Source organism: Opisthocomus hoazin, chromosome 2 (genome assembly GCF_030867145.1).
Source record: "Opisthocomus hoazin isolate bOpiHoa1 chromosome 2, bOpiHoa1.hap1, whole genome shotgun sequence".
In the NCBI taxonomy this organism is placed as follows: Eukaryota; Metazoa; Chordata; class Aves; order Opisthocomiformes; family Opisthocomidae; genus Opisthocomus; species Opisthocomus hoazin.
This window is the reverse complement of record NC_134415.1, coordinates 95,596,169-95,623,994: the sequence shown is the minus strand read 5'-3', so window position 1 is coordinate 95,623,994 and position 27,826 is coordinate 95,596,169. Positions and strand designations below refer to the sequence as shown.

Genomic DNA, 27,826 nt, shown 5'->3' with positions numbered 1-27,826 from the left:
TTCTTTTTGACAAAAATCTATTGCTGATTGCCACGGTGGGGCTTTCCTGAGAAGTCATCCCATCACCCTCTCTTTCTTCCTGAATACAGCCCTCAAACGATACTACTTCCAGTTTTCAATACTTACAAAGACGAGGGTGCAGCCTCAATCCCATGTGCACTCAGCAAACAGACATGAGGAGTTAAGATCATTTAAGACTCTACGCTAATGAGTGGTTTCCAGCCCATCCTGATTTTGCCCTGCAAGTGATCTGGGAGGAGGACCCTGAAGAGGGAGGGGTGTGCGTGCTTGGTTTTCTGTGTTTAGCTACACGCCATGTTCTTTCTCTCTGCTTGGGCACTACTAAACTTGACGCAAATTTTCTCATTAGTGCCTTAGACAAACAAAGCGTATTAAATAGCAAACATCAGGTTTCTCATGTCACTTAGCATAAATCAAAAGGGCTTCAGCTTTGCAATTCTTCCCCTGTAGCCACCGGTACAGAGGCACTGGCCATAACAGACAACGGATTTAGTTGCTCTTAAAGATCTGCTTTCAATAGAAGTTCAAACTCAGAGTCTCCTTTTTTCATTGTTTTTTGAAAAATCATAGCATGTAGAAAAAATGAAGTTTAAAAGACACAAAAGAGTAGGAAGAGTATGAGAAAATGTCCACAGAGATAGGACTCAATATCTCAGCAGCAGTAATGTGAGACAGAAAACTTTTTAATCAATTCATTGAAGGAAGTCAGTTTGAAATAGGTCATAATCTTCGGCTATTTAGTGGCCTTCACAAGTTGGGTTGGAATAATAAGAAGGCAACAATTGTCAAATTAAAGTTAATATAACATGTAAAGGCAAATGTAAATGATATTTTAATACCACTTTTACTTTTGTAGTATTTTAGTTGCCTGCATCTCCACACATACAAGGATATTCAGCATAGAGAAAAAAATGGCATCTATGAGAATCAGATGTTAAATTGCTCCTTACTTGGAAATACAACAAATTTTTAATCTTCTGCTAAGAGAATCAAATTGCTAAGATGTAGAAACATTTTCCTCCTTTAAAGTTTGCCAGTCAACCCAGGAAAACAGAGAGACAGAAAACCAGCAGCTACTACACCAGGAAATATGGTAACTTCAGCTCATGTGCCACCTACTCAAAGCTGGCGCTGAACTGAGCTCAGGAAATAGGCTCAACAATTTAGCTCCTGGCTTTTTGCAAATGTCTGCCACCAGACTGTGGTTTCCTCAAAAGCATTTCTTCTTTGAACTTGGTTTATGTATTTTGCTCAGAGCTTTTTAAAAAAAAAAAATGTGGATTGATTTTAAGCAGTTTGGTATGAGTATGAAAATTTCATATTGAAAAACTGAGGCTGTTACCGAGTGCTCATTCTTCTCCTAAGGTAGGTGCTCGGTCTTTTCTTAGAGACTCAGGGAACAAATTACTCCCACAAGGAAGACAAACACTTGAAGAAAAAAACCTGGAGTGTATAAGCCAGCCAGATAAACACTGCAGACAGTCCATTGCAGGCTGGGCATGTTTTATAAAACATGAGAATTTCTGCTTCCAGGAGAATGTAAATCTTGCCTGAGGCATGTGTCTTCAAAAATATGAAAAATAATGCAAATGGTTTGTGACTTTGCAAGCCTAAACTCGAGGACATGGCAAAGTCCCTACCACTTGTGTGCCAGTATCCTAATGTGTGTTGTGGTTTTCCTTACCCCGTCCTCCTGCTGTGACAAAGTCCCCCATCCTTCACAAAATGTGGCACTTAGCTAAGCATGCCAGCCCCAGACTTAGCCAATGTAAATAACATCTCATCAAAAGCTACCAGGAGGTGAACCCAAAATGGGCCTGAGTAATTCAAAACAAATTTGTTTCTTAATTCAAGTGCACACTACAGGAGCATTCAATGGTATGCCTCCAACTCTAGACTTGCACAGAAGTGTACTTACTAATAACGTGAGTGAATTGACATTTACAAATGGTTTAGATATGAGTCTAGTGTCATTTAAACACAGAAAATACCAGACTGAACCACTGCTGAACTGACAAGCACGGGATGCCAGGGACACTCTTTGCACTGTCTCAGGTACTCACCTTTCCCGCTCCTGTTCCAAGAGGTTGGTAAAGTCATCGCTCTTGTTCATGTAATCTGTATGTTTATGTTTCTCATTTTCTAGCTCATAAACAGTGCGGCGATGGCACTTTTCTGCCAACAGGAGCTGTTCCAGCATGCGCCGATACGTCTCTTTCTGCTTTTCTTCAAGTCTGTCCAGCTGGATTGTAGGGAAGGAGAATAGACTGTTTTAAAGGTCTCCTTGCTTACTTCATCTGATTTATTAACCAACAATGTTGTGTTGGGTAAATGCGCGTCCCATAATTTCATGTCTTGGGCTTTGCATAAAGCAGTGACTAGATGTAAGAGTAACTGTCCTGTAAAAGTAATGATTTTTTGGACAGCATGTTTGCAATAAACATTTGCATGGTTCTCAGATACACAAAGGACAGAACTTTGCATAGTTTTAGGGTAACAAATAACATTGTTGCAGCGCAGAATTTCCCCTGTGGCGCGGTGCTGTGCACACTTTCCTCATTTCACACAGGAAAAGCTGTAGCAAATGCCAGGGCAGGATGCATGCCCTCAGACCCTGGGAGCATATATCCCCGCATATGGGGACTAGACACCTACATGTGAAGTGGAAGGTGTAAGCTCGAGGCTGAAATTTGAGCTATGTGTCTTCAACACACATGTAGGACCGCTGAGGTAAAAATCAGATTCAGCATAGATTCAGTTTTGCATTTCCAGATACAATCGATTACAAGCCTTAAGAGTTTTCCCCTCAGCCTGTTTTTTGACAGAAATTTCTCTTTCTTTATTAGCAACACTTTACCTTTTTTGTCTTCGGAGGGTTTTTAATCAATTTAATGTGACAATTATTATTCAAACAAACACTAAGGCCAGGGAGGTGTGTCTAAAAAGTTGCCAGGGCACACTGAAGCCACCACAGCTATTCACACTCCTCCTTTCACTGTTCCTTGAGAGCAGACGACAAACTCCATCTTCCTCCCCACTGAAGCAGCCTGCAGCCCTGGTGCTTCTCTGCTTGCCTGCCATGGGCACGGTGGCTGGCAGAGCCTGCTCTGCCCAACTCCAGCCCCTGCCTTGCGGGTATCGCATCTTCCCCAGCCCCAGCTGCATTGGGCAGTTGCTGTTTCAAGGGCGCCTCAGCAGACTGAGGGAAATAAGACAGCAGGAGGATCACAGTGATTTGCTCTCCAGAAGTTGACCACGGTAGTCAAAGTAAAACAGTCACTGCATTTTTTAAAGGAGCCAGGCTGGATTCAGCCCTGAGTATAGATCTTCTGCACTCATGAAATTTTGTCATTATACTACTTTAGCTCCAACATAACACCCATAGACCTACATATGATATAAGTTTTACACTGAGTTCCCTGTCAAATTATCAGCTTCTTTAGACAAAAGCCCTACTAAGCTCTTTTAATCTTGCTAAACAGTATTTCATGCATGCTCCCACATGCTAATGTTTGCTTTCCTTATTTGCCATCATCCCAAAAATTCCAGAAGACATTTCAATGAGAATACATGGTATGAAGATATCCTATTGTAGACACTATTCCTGGTGAAAAAATTAATGTTCTAATAGGAGGAACTATGAAGATTTGGACAGGCACTATAGTATATTATATTGTACATTGTTGCATGCTCTTTCTCCATGCCCTGGACTGTTATGAAACTATAAACATGAGCAGTGGCTGCTTATTTTGGCGTTCATGCTGGCCTCAGACATTCCCAGGTCTATTCCACATTCATTTGTTGCTTACATTTTAAAGCAAAGGATCAAGTCCTACAAGTCTCCTTTAGGGGCTGAACTGACTTGGCAGTCCTAGAGCTTAAGTGACGTAAAATGATTATAGATTTATGATCCTCTAAATACTGTCAAAGTCAATCTCTGAAGGTCTTCTTTTCCTAACTGTCCACATGACATTGCTCTAGTATGCCAAGAAAATCAGAGTGCTTACCAGTGCTGTGAGCAGTAGAGGTTGGAGCCTATAACTGAAATTAATTTGAAAAACAGAAATGTAATAGCCAAAGATTTTGTTCTCACTTAACAGCACCAGCCCTAAGGAGCACACAAGCTCTTTTTTGTTTGTGTTCAAACCCAGAGATTTTGCTTACAATTTATTCTGTGGTTGAGTGAACAAGAATATTCTTGCCATTTGTACAAGCACTGCATTATCCTCTTGTGTGCTTTGCACACATGCAAAGTACGTGGAGCCTCACTTCTGGTTAGGATTCACCCTGCACAGATATAATGACATAAATCAAGAAGTTATTACCTCTGAAATTGGTTTCTCATAGACGTCTTCCCCTATTGACTTTTCTTGAGCAAGGATGGCGTCCCTGTGTAGCACTCGGAGCACGTTCTCTGGAGCTGCAGACCCATAATGAGCTTCTAAAACTTCAGGTTTGGTTTTCTCTGTCTTCAGCATGTGGATTACATCCTCCCTTGCCTGTAATATTGCAAATCAGCACCATAAGCCAGCCTATTCATCAACAGGCAAAACAGGGAAAAGAGGGGCATTTCATACATACAGGCTGCATACACAAAAATAAAATGAATTTGAAGAATGCCAGGCTGCCAATAAAAATATAAAATCTTTGGGAGATATCAAAGTAAATATGATCTGCGCAATCCAAATGTTGTTCCTGTAGGCATTAATTAGTCTGTTCCTGCCTGTCATTACATTGGAATGCTATGAATTTTTATCTGGGTTGCAACCATAGCCAGGGAACATCATTACTCTTCATATCCTTCATCTTCTTCACTGCCAGGCAGTGGTGGTCCTGTGGCCGAGGGGAGCGTGGTCTCGTCTCCTGCTGCCCACCCTGGGTGGGGGACACCAGTTTCAGGCAGCACAAGCAGGCTTCTGGGCATGATGGGACTGCTCTGCAAGGCCACCTGGTTATGAATAAGGGGCATTTTAGGGCTATGCTGCCCACAAACACTTAATCCTGAGCTCTGTTTCTGATGATACTTGCCAATATCTGTTAAGCCGTCTGTAAAATGGGGGCAGGGCAGTTGCTTGAACTTCAAGGCACGTTATAAGGCCATGCTCCAGGGAAGAACAGTAAAAGGTACAAGTTTTTGGCGGACATGAGGGAGGTCCCGGATTTCCCTGGAGAGATCTCTCCCACAAGCCCAAAGGGACAGGGTGCAGAAGGGTACAGGCACCAATTTTTGTCTCACCTGCCCTTCTGACGCTCAACCCACGTAAGCTTGGGAAGCAAATTAAGGGCTAAGGAAAGGTTCACATATTTTAGGAAAAATCTCTTAACAAATCCTGCCCCTAGGTAAGCAATGCCTGTTTAGGATTTATGAACTGACCAACACTTCATGCTTTTCCACAGCATTCATAATGGCACTCTGTATTATCCCTGTAGCAAATCTTAAATCTTTACCCAGTACCACAGAGGCATCACAACTCTACAAAACCACCTGCTTTCAAAATGAGCAAGGAAATAATTTCAGAAAATGGCAAAGACCCTTTATTATTTTTCTTTTTTTTTTTCTTAATTAAATAGAGTAACATGAAAATAAACCCAAAAAATGAACTTAAGGCAAAGATCATGCCACTCAGTTGAGAACTATCCCACTACTAAACAGCTAGCTGTAGGGGCTTACTCTGTACAACATTTTGTAACCTTAAGTAAAAGATTTATGCACGTCTGCAAGATAGAGAGTACAGACTGGAATGGTATTAATGGTTTTTCAGCATGAGCATGGGAAAGGCGCATCACTCATGGATGTCAAAACTACAAATGAATTATGGGGGTTAGCCCCAAAGAGTGCCAAGAGAGCCTGTGCACCTCACTACATCGTGCCCTGGGAATATGCCACTCTCAGTACAGGAAAAAATGTTATTTTAGGAAACTTTTAGACAGGTTTTAGAATATATAACTTTTTATGTCCCTGTAAAAATAACAGTTATCTTAGTGTCTTTGTTACTATGAGGCCAATGCTTCTATACTGAAGAAAAGGTCTTAAAAAGTCTAATTGAATAGCACAGGATTTTGGGAGTATTTATAAATGTCACCATTTTAAGATATGTTGTCTTAGGCCCTTGTAGAAAGAGACAGTTTGGGAGCCATATCTGTGTCCTGCCCCAAAGAATGAATTCGGTGTCCCGCAGTGTGCCTTGCAGGAGGTGCCCTGTGCCACAGGCGTGCAAAGGGACCACCGAAAACAGTGGGATGAGGGGGCAGCCCCCTTCCACCCTATGCACCAAGGACCACAACCAAGCATGCTGAAACCTTGATTCGTTTGGTCCTGAGCACAGAAATCTTCAGGCACTACACAGCCCACGCCTCAGGGAGAGCCACACCTCGGACCTTAGGCTATTTGCAAGGGGAGGAGGATGATTTCGTTCTCTCCTGTTGAAGCTGTCGGGCCCTGGATAGCATAATTAAACATTGACAGGGCCAGGCAGAGCAGAGACAACTCGGACTTGGTGATTTAACGCTATGACTTGGGAGAGCAAAGAGCTGCACTCCAGTCCCTGCACAGGTTATTTAATGCAGCAGTACCTGGCAGCGGAACTGAACGCTGCTCTTCCCACCGAGTGCCCCAGGCTGTGTCCAGTTATGCACTGCCATGCATACTTTCCTTCCAGCCTCATTAGTGTTTAATCATTACTGATTAAAATGGAGCAACTTTAGCAGGAGGGGATGAGAGTCTCTGAAACAGCTTACAGCTTGCCAGCTAAGAAAGATTTCTGGAAGCTGCGGGTTTGGGTCCCCTGAGATCCAGAGGGAGATGAGCTGGGGGAGTGGGTGATGCCGAGTGGATGAACCAGGACCCCAAGAAGGAAAGGAGAAGGTGCCCAAGCTCAGTTCAGAGCTCTGAAGGAAACCCTTATTTATGGCTTCATCTTTAAAAAGAAGCAGTGACATGCTTAGCTCCAGGGAACAGGGCAGGGCTGCCAGCCCTAAAACACCTCTCGCTGCAGCCCATGGGGAGGATACCCAGCCTGGGAGCAGGCTGGGTGGCCCCATCCACAGGGTGCAGGCAGCACCCCACTCGCGTACCCCTCCTTGGGCACCCCACGCTCTGCAGGCGCTTGGGGTCTGGATCGCATTAGCATGGCAAGGTTCCTTCTGCCTTTTCTGGGCTTGGCTGTCGCTCCTATCATTATCTTTTCAAGGGTATCAGCTAATTCACCAAGTACTCTGTTTCCATGGACTTCTGATAACAGTTTGTGAAAAGCAAACTAACAAACAGACACTCACGTTGCTAGGAAGCATTGGACCAAAAAAGGGGCCGCGTGCTAATAATAAACTGCTTTCTATTTGGTCAGCAACAAGCCACAGCACAGGAAGACTCTGAAGTGCAGCTAGCCTAGGTCAGAGGGTGGCCCAGGCAACATCCTAACCTCCCATCAGCCTCGAGATTTTCAAACTCCGGTTAGTCTCTCTGAAACTCCTTAGGATAAATGCAGAGGAAAGGAGTTGAAACAGCAGCCCTGTGTAACTCGTGATTTCATGTTTCCTCCAGATGACTAATCCTCCACTGAAACAACTAGAGGAGAGTTCATGTGAAGATGTTTTCTTTCAATGTATAGTCAACAGCTATTGCTATATTTAACTGCAGGTTACAGATCATTTTCAGATAACAAGTCAGAATAATCCTGTGGAGGAAGACTTGAGGAAAGAGGTACAAGAGACTCAAATTGAGGGGTCCTTGCTAAGAAGAGGGAACCATATTTGCAAGCTGTTTCTACTGATGGACATCTACTGTAGGTGCCTCCCTTGTCTCAAAGCACAATGCTGTTTAACGTAAATCATAAGCTAGGAGACAAACACAAGGAAGAGATTTCAAATTGGAAGTAAACTTCTATATAACTCCCAGAGGAAACTTATTAGCTGTTTTGGTAGAAGAAACATGGTGTTTGGCATGGGAAAGCCATCTCTCGAGTCTTTTTTTTTGTTTTGCTGGTGCTCTGATGAGAGAGAATATTCAGGCACCAGAAGACCACACACTGAAACAGCTTGTAACACAATGAAACTTACTTACGTAAGTCCAGAAGACTGCAGTCACAGAAGCTCTTTAAAGATATGGAATTTAGAAAATATGTACAATTACTTTTATTGTTTTTTAATTCCTTCAATTGTCCTACAGAAAACTCCAAGCTAACTTTCTACCTATACTGTTCATATTGTGGATTCTTGAGAATAACCAGACTTTTCTGTTAATAAAGTGCCACTGAGTACCTGATTCTCTAAAAGTAGGAGCAATGAAGACAGATCAATGAAGAAGTCACTTTTACCTTTTAGAAATACTGTCAAGGTGAGAAACACAGAAGGCCAGATATGTTGAGAAGAGTTGTGACTTCCTGTCCATCAAACTCATACAACCACAGAACCATAGAACAGCCCAGGTTGGAAGGGACCTCAAAAGATCATCTGGTTCAACTTTCCGTGGGAAATGAAGCCTAGACAGGGTCATCTAGCCCCCTGTCCTTGAAAATTATCAGTGATGGGAACGCTACCACATCCATGGGGAGGTTGTTCCAGTGATTGATTATTCCTACTGTAAAAAATTTCTTTCTTATGTCAAGATGAAACCTTTCCTGGTGCAGCTTGTACCCATTGCCCCTTGTCTTCTCTGTGTGGCTCCTCACAAACAGAGAGCCCCCATCTTCTTTGTAGATGCCCTTTAAGTACTAGAATACTGTGATGAGGTCCCCCCAAGCCTTCTCTTCTCCAGGGAGAAAAGACCTAATTTCTTCAATCCTTCCTCACAGGGCAGATTCTCCAGCCCTTTGATCATCTTCATGGCCTTCCTTTGGACCTTCTCCAGCCTGTCTTCGTCTGTTGAATTGTGGGGACCAGAACTGGACACAGTGCTCAGTTAACTCCTTCCACTGTCCCTGGTGATAGAGGAACTGAAAAGCTGAACTGTATCTAAGCCTCATTTTATGCTTACTGGAGGTGCCAAAATCTTAAGGCTGATGACCTCAGGTCTTGAGTATGTCCATGGACGGGCTGAAGTGCTGTGGAGCACTGCTGTCTTGCACAGCTTTACCATTTGTCCTTTCCTTCCTCTCTACTACCCAGTGATTATTGCACTTCCTTAAGATGTGGGGTCTGCATTTCTACCTGGGAAATACAGACTCCCCAAGACAATGCTCCCCTCCCTTCAGGAGTGCATGCTAGCCACCCAGACGGAAGGCTGACATGAGGCCACTCTTTGCAGGGCTACCCTGAAATGCTCCCTTTTTGGCAGAATAAAAGAGAAGGGCTTTCTTTTCCTTGTTGTCTTGAGAAGAGCAGCGGTCTGCGTTCCAAACCTCGCTTTACTACGTGCCTAGTAAAATATTTAAATTATATAGAAAGGATGTAAAGAGGTCCCTGTATAAAACTGAAACCATTTAGGAAACAATAGCATGACTCTGCTGCTTGTAAAAGGGGACTGGCAGCCTAGCAACCAAATTCTTGGTCAATGGAAAGACTGTTAAACAAGCCTGGGGTTCGGACATGCTTCCTCCTCATGCCCTGCCCTGCCAATGTACTACAGCCCTCTCTCCCCATTCCCACAGTCTTTGGCCTCTCCCATGAGACTGCTGACAAAACTCAGCACCCACTAAACAGGGAATTTTTACCACAGCCCATTTGTCACCTGGGAAATGGGACTGAGCTGATCAAACTCGTTTCATGTAAGGCATCTAGCAAATCGGAAAAAAAATTCAGTTGTATTCAAGATGGGCTGAATGAAGTCAAAGTAATCACTGTCAGCTGAGAGTAAAATCCAATTCAGGGCTCTTTGCCAGTGCATACCCTAAACTCTTCTGAATTTTGTTTGTAAGTAGCCTTCCTGCAAATTCACAGTGTACCACTCCCTAAATCAGTTACCAGTAACTATTTCCTTCACAGCTCCATGTTTGGAGCCATCTAAAATACATCTAACTACTTCAGAGCAATCTAAATACTTCAACAACATGATGACAATCCTCACAATTAATTGAAAGAAGTTTAGAAAATGTGGGACGAGGAGAAGCATTTGCAGTGAATACATTTATGTAATATTTGGAAGATATGATATTCCAGCTTTTGACTATTTCTTTTCTGGTTGACATGACACTGTTATGCCTGCACAAGTGAAAGCACAAAGTAACAGAAGTTTAATGTTTATGGAGTTGTGTTTTTCTTGCCAGTGATTAATGGCAAGAAATAACTATCAAACCACAGACAGGAACCTTTGCTTCTACTAGTGTTGTTACTTGCCTTTCACACAGTTCAGGTTATTTATAGCGCAACAGCTGCTCTGTATGGCATCAGAAACTAGATAAGGTCATAGGTTCTCCATGTAATGTTATGGTCTCACCAGTGGCTGATTTCCTAAATTCCAGTAGACTTTACAAATGTTTCACCTAGAGCTAACAAACATCACACTCAAGGCATCCTTCTGAGAGAGATCGGGATATTCTCACACTGCTTTCTGTGCTATCCAGGATAAGATCATGCTGTGCCGCTGCCAGGGCAGGAATAGTCTTATTTCTGAAAATTCCCGTTAAATATCTCAGAAAATGAGTACTGTGAGTTCACTTAGTATACTTTAATGAAGAGAGCATCTTCAGGCAATTGTACTCAAAAACCTCTATCTGCAAAACTTCCTTAACACTAATCCACTGATCCCTGTTTAACCTCAGTAACTTCCCTTCTTGTCTTACCTTAGGAGGAAATTCAAATAAATAAAAGGAAAGTGCACTTTCTTCATTTTGTGTCATGATACTATGAATATGAATAGAGAAAGTGATAAAAATTACCCATGCCTACTGGCATGACACTTTTGGTAAAGGCTGCATTCCTCAAGCTGACCCTGCGTACTGCTACAAGGACTGGGTAGCCATTTGTCTTCCACATCAGACGTACTTTGTACAGTGTACAAAACATGCTTCAAAGCTGGGAAGTTAGATGCTGTACTGCATATTGCATTGTACAAAGCTCCTTTTTGATAAAAACTCAAGAAATATTTTTCTCTCCTATACCAGATATCTGAAGTAGCCTTGTTTATATCACTCACTTAGTGATTCAAGCCATGCAAAATGATGGCTAATGACATGTATACATATTTTTTCTTGCAAGGAAGACTCTACGTACAGCAAAGTTTTTTTCTTGCCTTTCATCTTAGACTAATTTTCTAATGGGAAATTTGCTAATACTTGAAATAATTTCCTGACACTTGAAACTGTGAAGTTCACTTGCACAAATTTTTTTTAACATTTCTGGACTCAGGTATATGTATGTGATTTACTTTGGAGGTAAAGATATTACTTTGATGATGAAAAGTGACCATGAGTATTTTTGTACAAAACTTTAGTGAAATCTATCTGGAAATGCAAGTGATCCCTCATGACTCCAGGGATATGAAACAGAACTGTCCTGTCTGCTCCACACTGTGCAGAACTTTCCAGCCTTGTATGGAGCCTTTGGAGCTATACAGTGTATTTGATTTTATTGTGCTTTCTCTTACCATGATAACACAGAAAGTCCTGCTAAAATCAGTACTAGAGGAGAGGCACATGACAGACGAGCTCATCCACTGCACAAATCCTCTGAAGTGGCTCCAGAAGAATTACATCAGAGATTAATTTGCCTCTTATGTTTAAAAAAGTCCATGCTAAGGATTGCAGAGCTGAGGAGAAGCAGCACTGAGCAACGTATTACTTCTTACAGCAAGTTTTGAAACAGATCAAATGAGCACTAGAAGACATCTGTCTGTTATTTCCTGCCCACACAGCTTTGTTCTGCTTTATTGCCAGAGAGCTTCATGGATGATGTCACTTTTTTCTGAAGAAAACAGGCCACCAGAGCCTTTCACTGACATAATTAATTATCTGTAGTCTGGGCCACAGCCAGAAAATTCCCATGGCAAGGCCCCGAGAAGTATTAACTCCACACTGCTTGATGTTTTCAGAATTATTAGGTCTGGGATATCCTGTCTTGCCTTTTCACACTGAAAGAGTGCTTTGCTCGATATTATCGCACCGTGGGGCAGTTACTGCAGCATATAGAATTACAGTGTCATGATCCAGTCAACACAGAGAGACCAATGCGAGGGTCACTGTCAGTTATGCGCATGAATCTGCATGTTGGGATATGCTCTACATGCTTCAGCAATGCATCACAATGGTTAAACCTGCTGTTTTGGGTTTGCCATATCCAGTCATATAGTTTATGTCTCAGCCAACATTAACCGTATAATAACATTTTTCACATGACCTGAAGCCTGGCAGCAAGCAGAGACCACAGATTGATCCAACTAGCCAGCAGGGAGAGGAAGGAACATCTGTTAAAATGCCTTTTTGGACACCTGAGCAGGAAGAATCATTAATACTAGCGCACAAATGACTGTATTCGCAGTTCAGGGCTGGTATGCGGCTGCACCATGCAGTGTGCATCCTAACAAATGAGGTAATTAACAAAGCAACTTTAGGTCTTTTCTCTGAGCAGCACTACTCACCACAATGCTTGTAAAGGCAAAGGAGAGCTCCCTGGTTCAGGTACTCCAAATCAGACATGAAAACCCAAATGACTAAGTCGCTATTCGGGTTTATTCATGCTAAGGAAATGCAGTTTTCCATATCCCAGGTGAATGACCAGTCATGAGCTACTGTAGCAGTATCGGAAGTCAGTAAAATTGCAGCACTTTTCCCATACATTGAGGTGTTTTTGTATTGCTGGAGTCGTGTAGTAAGTTGCCGTGTTCCTTTTGTAACCACAACGTATTTCGTGAGAAGTTAGCACCTCTTTAAGAACAAAAAAAGATGACTAATGAAAGGGTAACAACAGAAAAAGCATTCTTTTCCTCTTTCTTGTGTTATCATCGTTTGTGTTACTCTTATGTTAACTAGTCCGGACCAAGACTCAAGAGATCCATGCTCTATTCATGGACCTCTTTCTCATGCTTCACACAGAAAATTAACCTCACCATGCTCCAAATTCCATTCCATACAGGCAATAATACTTCCCTGAAATGCTGTGACATTTAATTCACAAGTATGTATAAGATCTAGGTACTAACACTACGAATGCTACAAAAAATACAGCACTCTGACATCAGTGTAGTTGTTCTCCTATTCATTTTCCCCCATTCATTATATTATTTCCTCTATGTTCATGTACTTCTATACTATCATCCAATTTCTTGAAAATCATTGGAAACTAAAAAGTATCTTCATTGTTGTCTAAATTACTCTTTGAAAGTGCTTCATTGACTGTATAAGGAACTGAAGCATCTGAAATAAGGTGCTCTGACCTGAATTTCAGGGAGGCACTTGAAGCTGCTGGCATAAGTACCTCCCTCTCCAAGAGGAACAAACCCGCCCAGGTATTTTTTTTCTCAATGATCCAGCTGCCTTCTGGCAGGAATGAGAATGCGAGGGGCAGGACAGAGCGAGAGACAACCTGGTGCCGGCAGGGCCATAGCGATCAGGGTGATGAAGTTCAGAGAAATTCTTTTGCCTCCTCTGCAGAGACACGAGCATAACTGAGAGCGGGATACCAACAGACATCAGCGTGTATACATGTGTAACAAACTGTATACACAACTTTCTCTTGTCCAAGGATTCTGTTGGCTTTGACAAGCTGTTTTTCAGTACTCTGTGCTACACGGATGTGCATTCAAGTTACTGATGACGATGAACGGGCAAGAACAGTAGGACTGCATGACACCAAGCACTCAGCAGCGCAGCCAATTATTTAAACAGGGAAGTTGTCAGAGGGAATGAGGGAAGTGGCACGAACTCTTCGAGTGGAGAAATTTAGAGAGGACAGGCAACAACAGGCACAGAGCTAGCCATGCCCACGCTGCCCTCACAGCCTCCTGCTGTCTCTGGAATCCCCCTGATCCTCCCCAATGTTCGTTCTTCCCCTTGCCCGCCCCGAGCCCCACTTCGACATCTTCTCCTCTCTCCATCCCGCCACCGCATTCCTAGGAACGATTCTGAAGCCCTTCCAAATGCCATTTTGACTGAATTGCTGAGACTGCCTGAGCCAACACTGGGGAAACAGGTTTTCATTATGAAGCTGACCGCATCAATACTTCAGTTTCTGACTTGTTTAAACTTGAAGGTGACAAATGCCTGGAAGTTACCACGCAACTGTACATGGGTTAGTCCCCCATGCCAATGAGTTCCACTCATTTTGCTGGCATGGAAGAAATTATGCTAATTTTTTTGGCAAATCAAAACAATTATTTCCAGGATAAGAAAGATTCCACTTGCAAAATCCAAACCATTCCTGTCTTAGGAAAGAGCTTCCCTTCACAGAATCTCAGCAGTGCATCATTTTGGGTGCTGCATGTGCACAGCCCTCAGAAATAAGTCACTGATGTCATTTTATTTTGGACATCATGCAATATTCTACACTGAAGCCAGAAATTTTGTAAAGATGTGGCAAGACACAGGATGTTCAGTAGGGCCAGCAGTTTTCTATGTGAAAATGTTACATTTCTGTCATTTTAGTCAACCAATAGGTGGAGCCTTTAACCCTAGAAACAAGACACTTTCTCAGATAGCCATGCTCTCCAATTATTATATAAAGACTTATATTTGCTTTTATTAAAGCTTGTTTTGGATGGAAAATAATCCATTTTGCTCTCCAGAGCTTATCTGATCCTCAGCTGGAGAACAGGAGACACAAACTTAATAAATACACAACCGGGGCAACAAAGTTAATAAAAAGAGACTCAGCTACAACTGCAATGTTAAATTAACAACTGGTGACTCAGAATACTGGACAGCGTTAAGACACATAAGACATATGTTCATTGCGAGCTCTCTGAAGAATCCCAGTTATTGTAAAGTCAGAGAGTGCATGCATCTAGCATTTATTGCAAAAGGGTTGGCCATGTCCTCTCCCACAGAGTGAACCTTTTTCTCAAGAAAATGAGAAAAGATACAAGCTTTCTCATTATTGTTGCACTAAGAATACAATTTCTTTTAAGTCAATGAAAAAAAAAAGAAACGAGACAAATGACATCATTTGATTAAATTTTTTTTTAAAAGATTGCAAAGGCGGATCTGTTAAAGACACTGATCCCAATGGGAACAAGATCAAAACTTCAAAGTTGATTGGGGGTAGTCCTTACTGTTCTGTTTTGTACAGAACACCAAGAATATTTTTTTTAAAAAAACCAAGATACTCATACTCTTTCCTCCACTCTAGAAACAGAGACACCTGCCAATTATGCCTCTCTCTTCTGACCCTCCAAGCCTAAATAACGTGATAGACGCAACTCTTTTAAATACAGTTCAGGCATTGACAAAGAAGGATGTTAAAACGTCTTTGTGAAAGAGGTTTTCAGTCTACAGCTGTCCAGTGACAGTGTCATTTTACTGAGGATAATTACTTTAAAAAACCTATAATTCTAAAGCAATTTTATTACCACAGAGATGACTATCATCACTATGGTTGATAGTACCTTTGTCCTTAATTTCAAAGGGAGCAGGAAATTGCCTGAACACCACAATTTAACGGTATTTCAGTATACTGTGTTATCTTTTTTTAGATACTGTCTTTTTTTTTTCTTTCACAAAACAGCAGGGTTCTATTTTAAAATTCATGATTCTGGGACTTGCTAGACAAGCCCTGCTTACCTCCCATGGTATATCCTGTACTTTGCACAGCAATGATTGCAAGCTACAGAGAAAACATACTATTCTGATTATAAATTATTTAATGAAAAGAGAAGAGAGCATTTGTGGTCTGAAGTCTATCCCAGCTTAACTTTTTTGTTCTGCAACAGCCTGCTTCACAAACAAACAAACACTGGGTCAGTCAGAGGAGACAGAATTTTTTATCTCCTTGTACTGATATTCTTATGCCAGACATTTATAGGGATTTTTTTAGGCTCCCATATTGCTACAGTGTGGATACCACCTTTCTCTTCATTGTCTTGCCTTTTCTGTGTCGCTTTTCCGTGTGTCTAGCTTGCACCATTTATCACTGTTGTATTCCCCCTTTCCTTACACTCTTTTTCTTCCCATTCTTTTTCTTCCCTAGCCCAACCTCTTTCCTCTCATTCCATTCTCCTTAAGTCACCTCTCCCTCCTCACATTAACCCCATCTTCTCTTTTTCCCTGTAGTTCTGTACATGCCAAGGTTTTTCTCTCAGTGAATTTGAATTTCATCTGTATGATATCCTCAGAAAATCCTGAACTGTTGTAATCCAGTTAACAAGGCTTCACAGTTATAAACAGTTATGCAAAGCTACTCTCCTTGCACTTTTCTCCAGCTTTACCTATTCTTTCCACTCTGGCTCCTCTTCAGCTTCTCAAACTGTGAGATTTTGTAATGTCCATTTAAAAACTACTTCTCTTCACCCTGTTACGTACTCTTTCCTCCAGTGTCGAGGAAAACTATCTCTTCTGACTTTTAATATTACCCTAAAGAAACATATCTAGTTTCCAGCCACCTATCTATCCCATATTCCTCGCTTGAGCTTTCAGGCAGCTCAGTATTTAATAATATTAGTGCAAGAGTATCAAGAAAGGCACTAGCGAAAAAATATAGGAGTTTGTACGGTGTTTTTAACTAAGCAATACCTAGATGGCTATCACAATGTTGTTTCAACATCTCAGGAGAGTCAAGTTTGAAACAAAAGAAATTTAAGGCACTACATGAAAGTTAACACATTGCAGCAAGAGGAAAAAGAGACAGAAAGAAAACCATCCCAACTGCACCTACAGAGTCAAACCCTCTCTCTTATATCTATCAATCAATGCTTTTTTGATGCAGGTAGTGGAGAAGCCAAGGAGGAGAGGTGTGCTGATGGACCTTGTACTGACAAAAAAGAGGGACTGGTTAAGGATGTGAAGGCTGGGGGCAGCCCCAGCTGTAGTGACCATGAGATGGTGGAGTTCAGGATCCTGAATGGAGGAAGCAGTGCAATAAATAGGATTACAATCTTGGACTTCAGGAGAGCTAACTTTGGCCTCTTCAAGGACCTGCTTGGAGGAATCTCATGGGTTAGGTCTCTAGAAGGTATGGGGTCCAAGAGTGCTGGTCGCTATTTAAGCATCACTTCCTCCATGCTCAGGAGCGGTGCATCCCCCTGAGTAAGAAAACTAGCAAAGGAGGCAGGAGCCCTGAATGGATGAGCAAGGAGCATCTAGCGGAACTCAAATGGAAGAGAAAGGTCTACAGAACATGGAAAGAGGGACAGGCCACTTGGGAGGAATACAGAAATGTTGTCAGAGCATGCAGGGAAGTAACAAGAAAGTCTAAGGCCCACCTGGAATTAAATCTGACAAGGGATGTCAAAAACAACAAGAAGGGCTTCTTCAACTACATCAGCAGCAAACGGAAGGCTAGGGACAATGTGGGGCCGCTGCTAAACGAGGCGGGTGCCCTGGTGACGGACGACACAGAGAAGGCAGAGTTACTGAATGCCTGCTTTCCCTCAGTCTTCACTCCTAAGGCTGGTCCTCAGGCATCCCAGTCCCTGGAGGTAAGAGAGGAAGCCTGGAGAAAGGAAGACCTTCCCTTGGTGGAGGAGGATTGTGTGAGAGATCATTTAAGAAAACTGGATGCCCACAAATCCATGGGCACTGATGGAATGCACCCATGAGTGCTGAGGGAGCTGGCAGATGTCATTACTGAGCCAATCTCCAACATCTTTGAAAGGTCCTGCGGAACAGGAGAGGTGTCCGAGGACTGGAGAAAAGCCAAAGTCACTCCAGTCTTCAAAAAGGGTGAGAAGAAGGACCCTGGGATCTACAGGCCGGTCAGCCTCACCTCCATCCCGGGAAAGGTGATGGAGCAGTTTATCCTGGATGTCATCATTAAGCAAGTGGAGGAAAAGAAGGTTATCAGGAGTAGTCAGCACGGATGCACCAAGGGGAAATCATGCTTGACCAATCTAATAGCTTTCTATGATGGCACGACCAGCTGGGTAGGTGAGGAGAGAGCAGTGGATGTTGCCTACCTCGACTTCAGCAAGGCTTTTGACGCTTTCTCCTATGAAATCCTCATATGGTATGGGGTTGGAAGGGACCTCTGTAGATCATATAGTCCAACACCCCTGCCGAAGCAGGGTCACCTACAGCAGGCTGCACAGGACCACATCTATGTGGGTTTTGAATATCTCCAGATAAGGAGACTCCACAACCTCCCTGGGCAGCCTGTTCCAGTGCTCCATCACCCTCAAAGTAAACAAGTTCTTCTTCATGTTCAGCTGGAACTTCTTATGCTTTTTTTGTGCCTGTTGCCCGTTGTTCTGTCGCTGAGCACCACTGAAAAGAGTCTGGCCCCATCCTCCTGACACCCACCCTTAAGATATTTATAGGCGTTTATAAGGTCCCCTCTCAGCCTTCTCTTCTTCAGGCTAAACTAGCCCAGCTCCCTCAGCTTTTCCTCATAGGAGTGATGCTCCAGTCCCCTAATCATCTTCGTAGCCCTCCACTGGACTCTCTCCAGTAGCTCCTCATCTTTCTTGAACTGGACACAGTACTCCAGATGGGGACTCACTAGGGCAGAGTAGAGGGGGAGAAGAACCTCCCTCAACCTGCTGGCCACACTCTTCTTAATGTACCCCAGGATCCCATTGGCCTTCTTTGCAGCCAGGGTACACTGCTGGCTCATGGTCAACTTGTTGTCCACCAGCACACCCAGGTCTCTCTCTGCAGAGCTGCTCTCCAGCAGGTCAGCCCCAGGCCTGTACTTGTGCATGGGGTTATTTCTCCCCAGGTGCAGCACCCTGCACTTGCCCTTGTTGAACTGTTTCAACAATCAGCAACAACCAGTCCCTCATACCTGCCCTACAACAACTCCTCCTGCAGCTGATGAAGCCACCAGTGCAATCTGCAATTTGGTAATCAGTGGCATAAATGCAACTAACCTACTAATCCAGACTGACAGTTTTTATCCTGGAATGATGTTTTCACTAGCAACATCACCAGAGAGACCGAATCAAACTGGACATGATGAGAAGTGTTGGCTTCGAGCCAGGACAAGAGATATAGGGGGAGAACACCTTGCCAATGCGTGTGTTGGCTGCTGCAAGGGCACACATCCTTTCTGGGGAGCTATCACTCTGACACCTTGTGTGAGCACTCAGATTAACCATTAAATGCAGTCTTAAATAAATACAGATTAAAGGACAGGGCTTCTTTGATGGTGAAGTCATTTGGTCTCTCTCCTTGAAGGAGAGTTGCTATACAAATAGGTTTACCTCTGAATACCTGCTACACAGTGTTTCCCTTCAAATGTCAGTCCAAACCCAGTGTTACATTACACCATTGGGAAGTTTGAAGACTTCTCAGGAATTGTGGCTTGTGTTTAATCCATACATTATGTGTCTATTATACATACTGTTCTTCGAGACATCACATTTCACAAATTGCCCATCCACATCCTCAGGCCTGCAACAGAGGAAGCACACAGCTGATACCTTAATGTGCCTTTCATTTATACCCCACAGCTGCCCAACTCTGAGGAGCAGAGCTTAGCTCCTCCACAGCGCCAGGCTCTCAGGAAACGTTTCCCTCAGCTCCAAAGCATGCAAGGGACCTCAGCAGGAATGAGTGGCTAATCTACAGGGGATGAACGCCATTTCTGCACTGGAGAAACACAGTAGAACACCAGCTATTAGAAAGGCCTCAACTGGAAAAGTTGCTCCTATTTACATTGGTAAGAAATATAGGAAACTGTCTACCAAGCTTAAGTTCTCATCTGGTAATAGGCACAGAACCTGGCTAAGAAATTATTTTTCTTGAAAAACCCAATGATTTGTAGTGGGATGCTGTCTTCATAAATGTACTTTTATTATTGTGGGGTTTTCTTCCAAACATGCAATAGAAGAGTGAATGGTAAACATGTATGAGTAGTGCTCCTCATTTCCCTTTGGGCCCCCAATCAGGAAATGTTGAAAATCAGTGTTGGTATTGCTGGAGATTAATGGTTGCTGCTCAGAAAGTGTACAGGGAATATATTCCTGCCAGGACAAATACACAGGCCGTCGGACAAAAATCTGTGAACCACAGATAGGATTATAACATCATTGTAAAGATCTACACTGCCTATGTTGCTCTGTAATTAATAATATTCACATGCTGGTTTGACTAAAATCACTGTAACAATGAGGCAAATTAATGCCATGCCTTCATGGTCCAATTTATTCTACTGATGTTTGAAGTGTTCTTTTCGAATCAGTTTTGCCCGTATTTAAAAATTAGATTTTTTTTTTCCAGGTGTAGGAAGAAATCCTTCATGGAATTTTTGCCCCTATATATTCAATATGTGTTTAAATACCATGTAATCACTGGATTTTTTTATACGAGCAGTGAGATCTCACAAGAGAAAAGATACTCCACTGAGCTATAAGGCCTTTAAAATCAATCCCTGTCATCAGTTCATTTGTTTCCCACTCTTCCTCAGAGAGGTTACTTAAGAGCTCTCCTGCCATGTATTTGGGATACATTTTCATCACCACAGCTTCTGTATACTTTTTCTCCCCTTTTGTTTTCTTACAAAATAAGGCCTAGGATAGAGTGACCTCAGGCGTTTATGAAAACCTTTCCTTCTCTGTGTTCAGTAAGTGCACAGGGTCCAGCCAGGATATCTGACGACAGGCAGAACTGAGTCCAACTTGGCCATAGAAGCTAAAGCACAGGCAAGCTACCTGAAGTCATTATATATTTTAAAAAAATTTTAAAAAAAGGAAGAAGACATTAACGTCACTGCTAGGGCATGTCTCCACGGTTTACTGGCATGTTCACCTTCAAAATCAAGAGCTGGGAGGTCAAGGCCCAAAGTAAGGACTCAAAATTGATACCAACAGCAACATGGCATAGGTCTATGTTTGCTATGTTGTTAGATTATGTGAATAGTGAACTAAGTACATGAAGCATATGTCTACATTACCAGTTTACCCTGCTAAGCCCATGTGTCATGACCAGATTACTTCCCATGGCTGAGCTCACCATTTGGGGTTTACAAGGCAGTGTCACTCTGGTCTATCTTTGGTAGTGCAGGCATAAGATCCTTCCTGCTCACGGCTGCTGAGTAAACAGTCATGGTATTTTATCCCTTTTTTTTGGTCAAAAAATATTGGATCTCCTTACAGTACAGCCTGCTGTTATTCGCAAAACAAAATCTTCTTACATACACCTATATAATGTTTGCTTTGCCAGTATTGAAATGGCTTCAAAATAAACCCACAGTCTGATTCGTCAGTCCAACAAGATGCCAGCCAGCCACCAGAGATGTACAAACAGATCTGAAAATGAAAAGCCACGAAATGACTCAGTGCATTAGGTCACTGTGACAGCCAGGAGGTAATACCAGAGTATTTACTTTGGCTGGAGTCTTTCTTGGTTCATCTTTGTTGTTTGCAGCATCAAAGCCAGGCTCTCATCTCAAGCCAAAGTGCCATAGCTCGCCCACTTCACTAACAGTTCAACACAGGTACCAGGTAAATATCTAACTAAAATGAGAGTTTTTGAAATGAAATTAAAAACTTCTATGGATTAAAAAGAATAGTGGTTCTCTTTCCTGCCTGGCAGTAAGGAGCAGAAGAACAGACACACTCTACTGCTTCCGGCGTGGTTGTCCTTACAATCCTCCCATGATGTCGGGAAGCTTTAGCAGTACCTAACATCTCTGTGGGGTCTGCATGTATGAGTATCCCTAAAATTATTGTCCAGGACAATGGGAGTATCATCTTGGTGAGGATTTTCAGCCCATATTATGGTGCAGGTGGCAGCTATCCCCACCATCCCCACAGGAATAATGAGAACATGGACAGTCCTTTAAAGGTTGTGTAACTCCCCCACAAAGTAAAAAACTATGATGAAGAGCCACATTTCCATGTATGGAACAGGAGAATTACTCACAGCTAAGAACAAAGACCACATTTATTGACACCCAGGAAACACTAGCAACTTTCTTTGTCTTGTCTTTCCAGGTCACAAAGGTGACTTCAGGGTAAATTTTCCTGAACAACACGAGCATGATACATTTCTCATGAGGTTTGGCTCTATTCACCACCAAAGCTGCATGCTAGCTCCATCTTTTAGGAAATTACATACACAAGGTTTTGTACGAAGCAAAATGAAGCACTGTAAAAATGGGTACTGTTCTGTAATGATAAAAGTTTTTTCCTTTGCAAAATTGCATTCAACAGATTTACTTGCTTTTTTTCTGCAGTATTTCACGGCAAACTGACCATTCTCTGTCTTTGTGACAAAATTATTTAGTTTGAATGCAAATTTCCTGAAACTTGAAAGTACTTTCTGACAAAAAGAAAGTGAGTCTCATATAGGAAGAGTGATACTTAATGATATTTAATGAATTGAAATCTCAGAGTTGTGGTAATGGTGCAACTCAGGTGATATACCAAAAAAATTAACAAAACAATTGCTTCTTGTAATCAGATAAGATGGTACAAGTCCAAAAGTAAAGGAAAAATGTCATGTACATAGGTTTCAGGGAAAAAGTAAAGCCTGACATGAAATGCTAAATAATGATAGTTAACTAGAATAAAAGGATCAAGACAAAATGTTTTCATACAGGTTGGGCAGGTTTTTTCTGCTTGTCCATAGGTTCAGTGAAAAATATCACTACAGTGCAAACAAAACATATAAATTTAGCAAGCAGTCCTACCACAATAGGGGATAAGTTCTGAAAAGTCAGAAGTCTTCATATTAACTTTTTGAAATACCATGTTTCAGCTCTTTATTTTGAAATCCCTTGAAGGCTAACAGTCCTGAGAGTTCAGTGATTTATTACCGTCAAAGAGAATCCTCAAAACTGGATGGTCATTTGGGGGATGAGTTAAGCACAAAATCAGGCTGCCTGCCATCCAGGACTTACTACTAGGCTGAATAAACATGCAGACCAGGACAACTGAGAAAACTTTCAAGCAAGCACTACTCCTAGAAATAAAAGTAATGGGTCTTTGCAAGGCAGGGAATGTGTAGAGTGCTGGAGGCCAGGAGGGACAGGCAGAGCTTTGGCTGAGCCCTGAGCAACATCTGAATATGCAGAAGGTCCAGGGGACATCTTAAGTCCTTTTTCTGTATTACTGACTTGCAGATTTGTCTCTTGAATATTTTCATTAGTCGTTGTAATTACACTCACTATATTTGCTTGTCTTCCCACCCTTCCTCCAAACTGATTTCTCTGTGGCTGTTTTCTGCCTCTTTTTAAGCGCTCAAGACCTCCCTGCAGATCTCCCTTTCTTTGTTAGTTCTGACAGGTGTTTATAATTTCTTTTGCTTTAGTAGCTGCAGATAGAGATGGTAAATAAAGCAGTACTTAAAACTATGACTATACTGTTAAACACCAACTACCACTGCTGTCTCCTTATGGTCCTTTGCCTTAAATCTGCATGTCTCTGTCAGTTGAGCCCTGTGGTTTTTGGGCAACCTAAAAATAAATAGGTATATAGAAAATATAGTTTAAAAGATGTTTAATTTACCTGCAGTTCTCCTTCCATTATACTGAGGAGTTTTATCAAGTCCTCTTTAGAAAGCTCTATGGACTTCTTGTTCTTTCGTTCAGTGGGTCCAGGTGATTTTGAGTGCCTTTTGACAGTTGCTGAAACCATGACCTCATCTTCCTTCCGATGAGGTTTGTTCTTTTTCTTGGCATCCTCCTGAAGTTTTTCATTCTCTGCATGGCTGATGACAGGCTTGGAACTGGAGAAGTGCCCATTAGACGAGCTTTCTCCACCTTGGTTTCGGGATCTCATCCCTACCTAGAAAGAAACAAACATAAAGATGCATTTATAAACAGAATTACTTACAAAAACCACAGTGGAAATACTGCCTTCTGGAAGAACAAGAGTCTTCTAAAAACTGAGAAATACTGTCGTGCCCAAAAGATAGTGGTAGAAAGCTCAACCATTTCAACAACTCTGTGTGTGGCAGGCAGTGAATCCAGGGCACTAATTATAAATTTAACAGAGTCCTAAAGTAAGGGTAACCATCTTTTTCAGCACGCCAAGATGCTGATATGAGTTTTAAATGTGTGGAACTTAAAAGCGATGCAGGAAAATGATAAAGAACATTTTCCAGTGTTCCTTTTCTTTCAGTCAACATTTTGATCATTCACAATTCATCACTACAAAACAAAGCAGGCTGTTAAGTAGATCTTATTTTAACACGAAGTTCACTTGAGAGACAGGAATGCAATTAAATTTTGGAAAATCATGTTCCATAGAGAAATGAGAGTGGAGTGACCATGCAGACAAAGGTCACTCTATAATTTCCCTGAGTGATACAATGGTTTTATTCCAGATAACCAAGAAAAATGGGGAATGCAGACTAAATCAAGTGGTAAACGCCATCTTAAGCTAAACACTGCATGGCATTATTAGACAGTAAGTGCCATGAAGGAAAGTTGAAAAGAAGTTTGAAAAAAGAGCACAGAGGACATGATACCACTAAGAGGTAAATGGGCAAGATCAGTTCAGTCCTTCCAGAAAATTCAGGGTTTCTCCAAAATGCCAGGTCATGGTTGTTGAATGCTCACATCTCTGTCCTCTTAAGCACCTACACTGCATTCTTAGACTATGTCTATCCTAGGAAATTAAGTAGTGACAGCAAACGGTCCTGAGCTCTGGCACTTGGCCTACTGTATTGCTAAATTTTTAACATTCTCCCTGGCACCTTTCTGGTCCAGGCAAACCACTGCTTTCCCAACCAGTTCCTGGGCACAGTTCAGGAAGGCCAGGTCCAGAGCCAGCCACCCTGTTCTGGAAAAGAAGAGAATCTAGCAGTATGAGCATGGCTGGATTGTGCTATTTGACCCCAGGGACAGAATAGGGCCCCTGGCACTGTTTAGTTTACAAATAACGCAGCCTTGGTGTCACACAAAACATAGCTGTGAAAATCATCCTTCCTGCGTATCATCCGCATCAAACAACAGTCTTCTCTGACTCCCTCTGCTGAATGCCATTCAGCAATATAAAATTAAACCGCTTACCCTTATCTTCAAATCTTTTCACAGTCCTCTTTCATATCCATCAGCCTTTTTCAAGTTGTCACTCACACAGCACATTCAATAAAATTAGCGTAATCTGACTGTTTGTTGTCTTCTCCTATGAACATCTCTCTCCTTTCTTCCCCCTTGACCCTACAGATTGGCCAGGGTGTTGATAGCCCTTAAAAACCCATTTACCCTGTGAAGTCTTGCCCTGTGTCACTGACTAACAATGGCACAGAAGACAGGATGGGCTCATCAGTGTGTATTTCTTTCCCAGGGTAGTCAGCTCCCAGTGCTGGAAGATAGGGATGGAGAGCAGAATAAACCTCCCCACAATCCAGGAGGAAGCAGTTAACGACCTGCTATGCCACCTGGACACTTACAAGTCTATGGGGACAGATGGGATCCACCCAAGAGTACTGAAGGAACTGATGGAGAAGCTGGCCAAGCCACTCTCCATCATCCATCAGCAGTCCTGGCTAACAGGGGAGGTCCCAGATGACTGGAGGATCGCCACTGTAACACCCATCTACAAGAAGGGCTGGAAGGAGGATCCTGGGAACTACAGGCCTGTCAGCCTGACCTCGGTGCTGGGGAAGATTATGGAGTGATTCATCCTGAGTGCGCTCACTGAGCACGTGAAGGACAACCAGAGGATCAGGTCCAGCCAGCATGGGTTCATGAAAGGCAGGTCCTCTTGACCAGCCTGATCTCCTTCTGTGATCAGGTGACCCGGCTAGTGAATGAGGGAAAGGCTGTGGATGTCGTCTACCTGGACTTTAGTAAGGCCTTTGACACCGTTCCCCACAGTATCCACCTGGAGAAACTAGCTGCCTGTGGTTTGGACGGGTGTACTCTTCGCTGGATAAAGAACTGGCTGAATGGCTGAGCCCAGAGAGTGGTGGTGAATGGAGTTAAATCCAGCTGGTGGCTGGTCACGAGTGATGCTCCCCAGGGCTCAGTTTTGGGGCCCGTCTTGTTTAACATCTTTATCAATGATCTGGATGAGGGGATTGAGTGCTCCCTCAGTAAGTTTGCAGATGACACCAAGCTGGGTGGGAGTGTCGATCTTCTTGGGAGTAGGAAGGCTCTGCAGAGGGATCTGGGCAGACTGGATCAATGGGCCAAGGTCAACTGCATGAGTTTCAAGAATGTCAAGTGCCGGGTCCTGCACTTGGGTCACAACAACCCCATGCAATGCTACAGGCTTAGGGAGGAGTGGCTGGAAAGCTGACCAGCAGAAAAGGACTTTGGGGGTGTTGGTTGACAGCCGGTTGAACATGAGCCAGCAGTGTGCCCAGGTGGCCAAGAAGGCCAGCAGTATCCTGGCTTCTATCATGAATAGTGTGGCTAGCAGGAGCAGGGCAGTGATCATGCCCCTGTACTTAGCACTGGTGAGGCTGCACCTTGAGTGCTGTGTTCTGTTTTGGGCCCCTCACTACAAGAAAGACATTGAGTTCTTGGAGCATGTCCGGAGAAGGGCAAGGAAGCTGGTGAAGGGGCTAGAGAACAGTCTTATGAGGAGAGCCTGAGGGAGCTGGGGTTGTTTAGTCTGGAGAAGAGGAGGCTGAGGGGAGACCTTATCACTCTCTACAACTACTTGAAGGGAGGTTGTAGTCAGGCAAGTGTTGGTCTCTTCTCCCAGGTAACTAGCGATAGGACGAGAGGAAATGACCTCAAGTTGCATCAGGGGAGGTTCAGACTGGTTATTAGGAAAAATTTCTTTACTGAAAGAGTGGTCAGGCATTGGAACAGGCTGCCCAGGGGAGTAGTGGAGTCACCATCCCTGGAGATGTTCAGAAAACATGTAGATAAGGCACTTGAGGACATGGTTTAGCAGGCATGGTGGTGTTGGGTTGATTTTTGGACTTGATGATCTTAGACGTCTTTTCCAACCTTAATGATTCTATGATTACTTACCACTATTAAACAGATGTGCATAGAATACCCATATTGCTAACCTGTCACCTTGCCATCCTGTCACCTTCCTATTTTATGTTGAAGTAGGTCTTTGTAATTAATTCCAGTCTTTAACTGTAGAATACCCTGACTGTTACTTGTAATAAAGATGTTTGTCATTTACAATACAAAGGCAACAGTGAATTTAGGCTTGGTTCAGGGCCAAACTCAGATGTAAAAAGTAAGTTAGTCTCCTAAAAATTATATATTCTTCATCCTACTTGAAATTGCTTGTCTAATTGGCAAAGGAAACCATCAGGAGTTTATGTTGCCTTACTCCAATTTACTTTTGTGTATGGTCATATTTTCTGATGTCTTGATTTTTTACTTAAATCCAGTTCACTCAAGATGGTCTAAGAATACTAGAAAGCAAAATCTGCACAGAGAAATATCTTGCTTTAGATCAACTACAATTTGAATAGACTGAAGAAAGCTGAAGAAGTGTCTGTGTGTCTGAAACTTGCCCAGTTTTTGTAGCAATAGATCTAATGAATAATATCCCACTGCTTCCAAATCTTTCCTCTCAGTTAAATTCATCTCTGGATTTAGTTTGCAGCTTGTTCATTAGTCAAACAGATACTTCTCAACATCACTAACATCACACACACTTCTGATAAGGATCTCAGAGCAGCAATTCACTAGTGATGGGGCAAAATCTAAATACATTGACGAATCAGCTTGGCTAATGGTACACTGGGCCTGCTATGGCTTGCTACTTGACTCAGGCCAGTGTTATAAATCTCTTGCTCACATTAGCCTTGCATTTTGGTAGTTTCACACTCAGCAGGAAGATTGTCTTTTTATTATCCTTGGTTACGCATGTCTTAACTTCATTATTTCAGTGGAATTCATCCAGCAGCATAAATGGGGA

The 27,826-nt window shown here is 42.6% G+C and overlaps 1 protein-coding gene across 5 annotated transcripts in view; it reads right to left on the bottom strand.

The window, feature by feature from the left end:
- FILIP1 (filamin A interacting protein 1) overlaps window positions 1–27,826 on the bottom strand; it is a 116,906-nt gene that overhangs the window by 45,559 nt on the left and 43,521 nt on the right. For all 5 annotated transcript variants that reach the window (XM_075414489.1, XM_075414490.1, XM_075414492.1 and 2 more), the window contains 3 exons: window positions 23,489–23,767; window positions 4,347–4,520; window positions 2,085–2,263 (listed from right to left, as the gene is read on the bottom strand). In XM_075414489.1, the coding sequence (XP_075270604.1) occupies window positions 2,085–2,263; window positions 4,347–4,520; window positions 23,489–23,761 (626 nt within the window). In that variant the 5' untranslated portion in view covers window positions 23,762–23,767. The remainder of the gene's footprint in view (window positions 1–2,084; window positions 2,264–4,346; window positions 4,521–23,488; window positions 23,768–27,826) is intronic.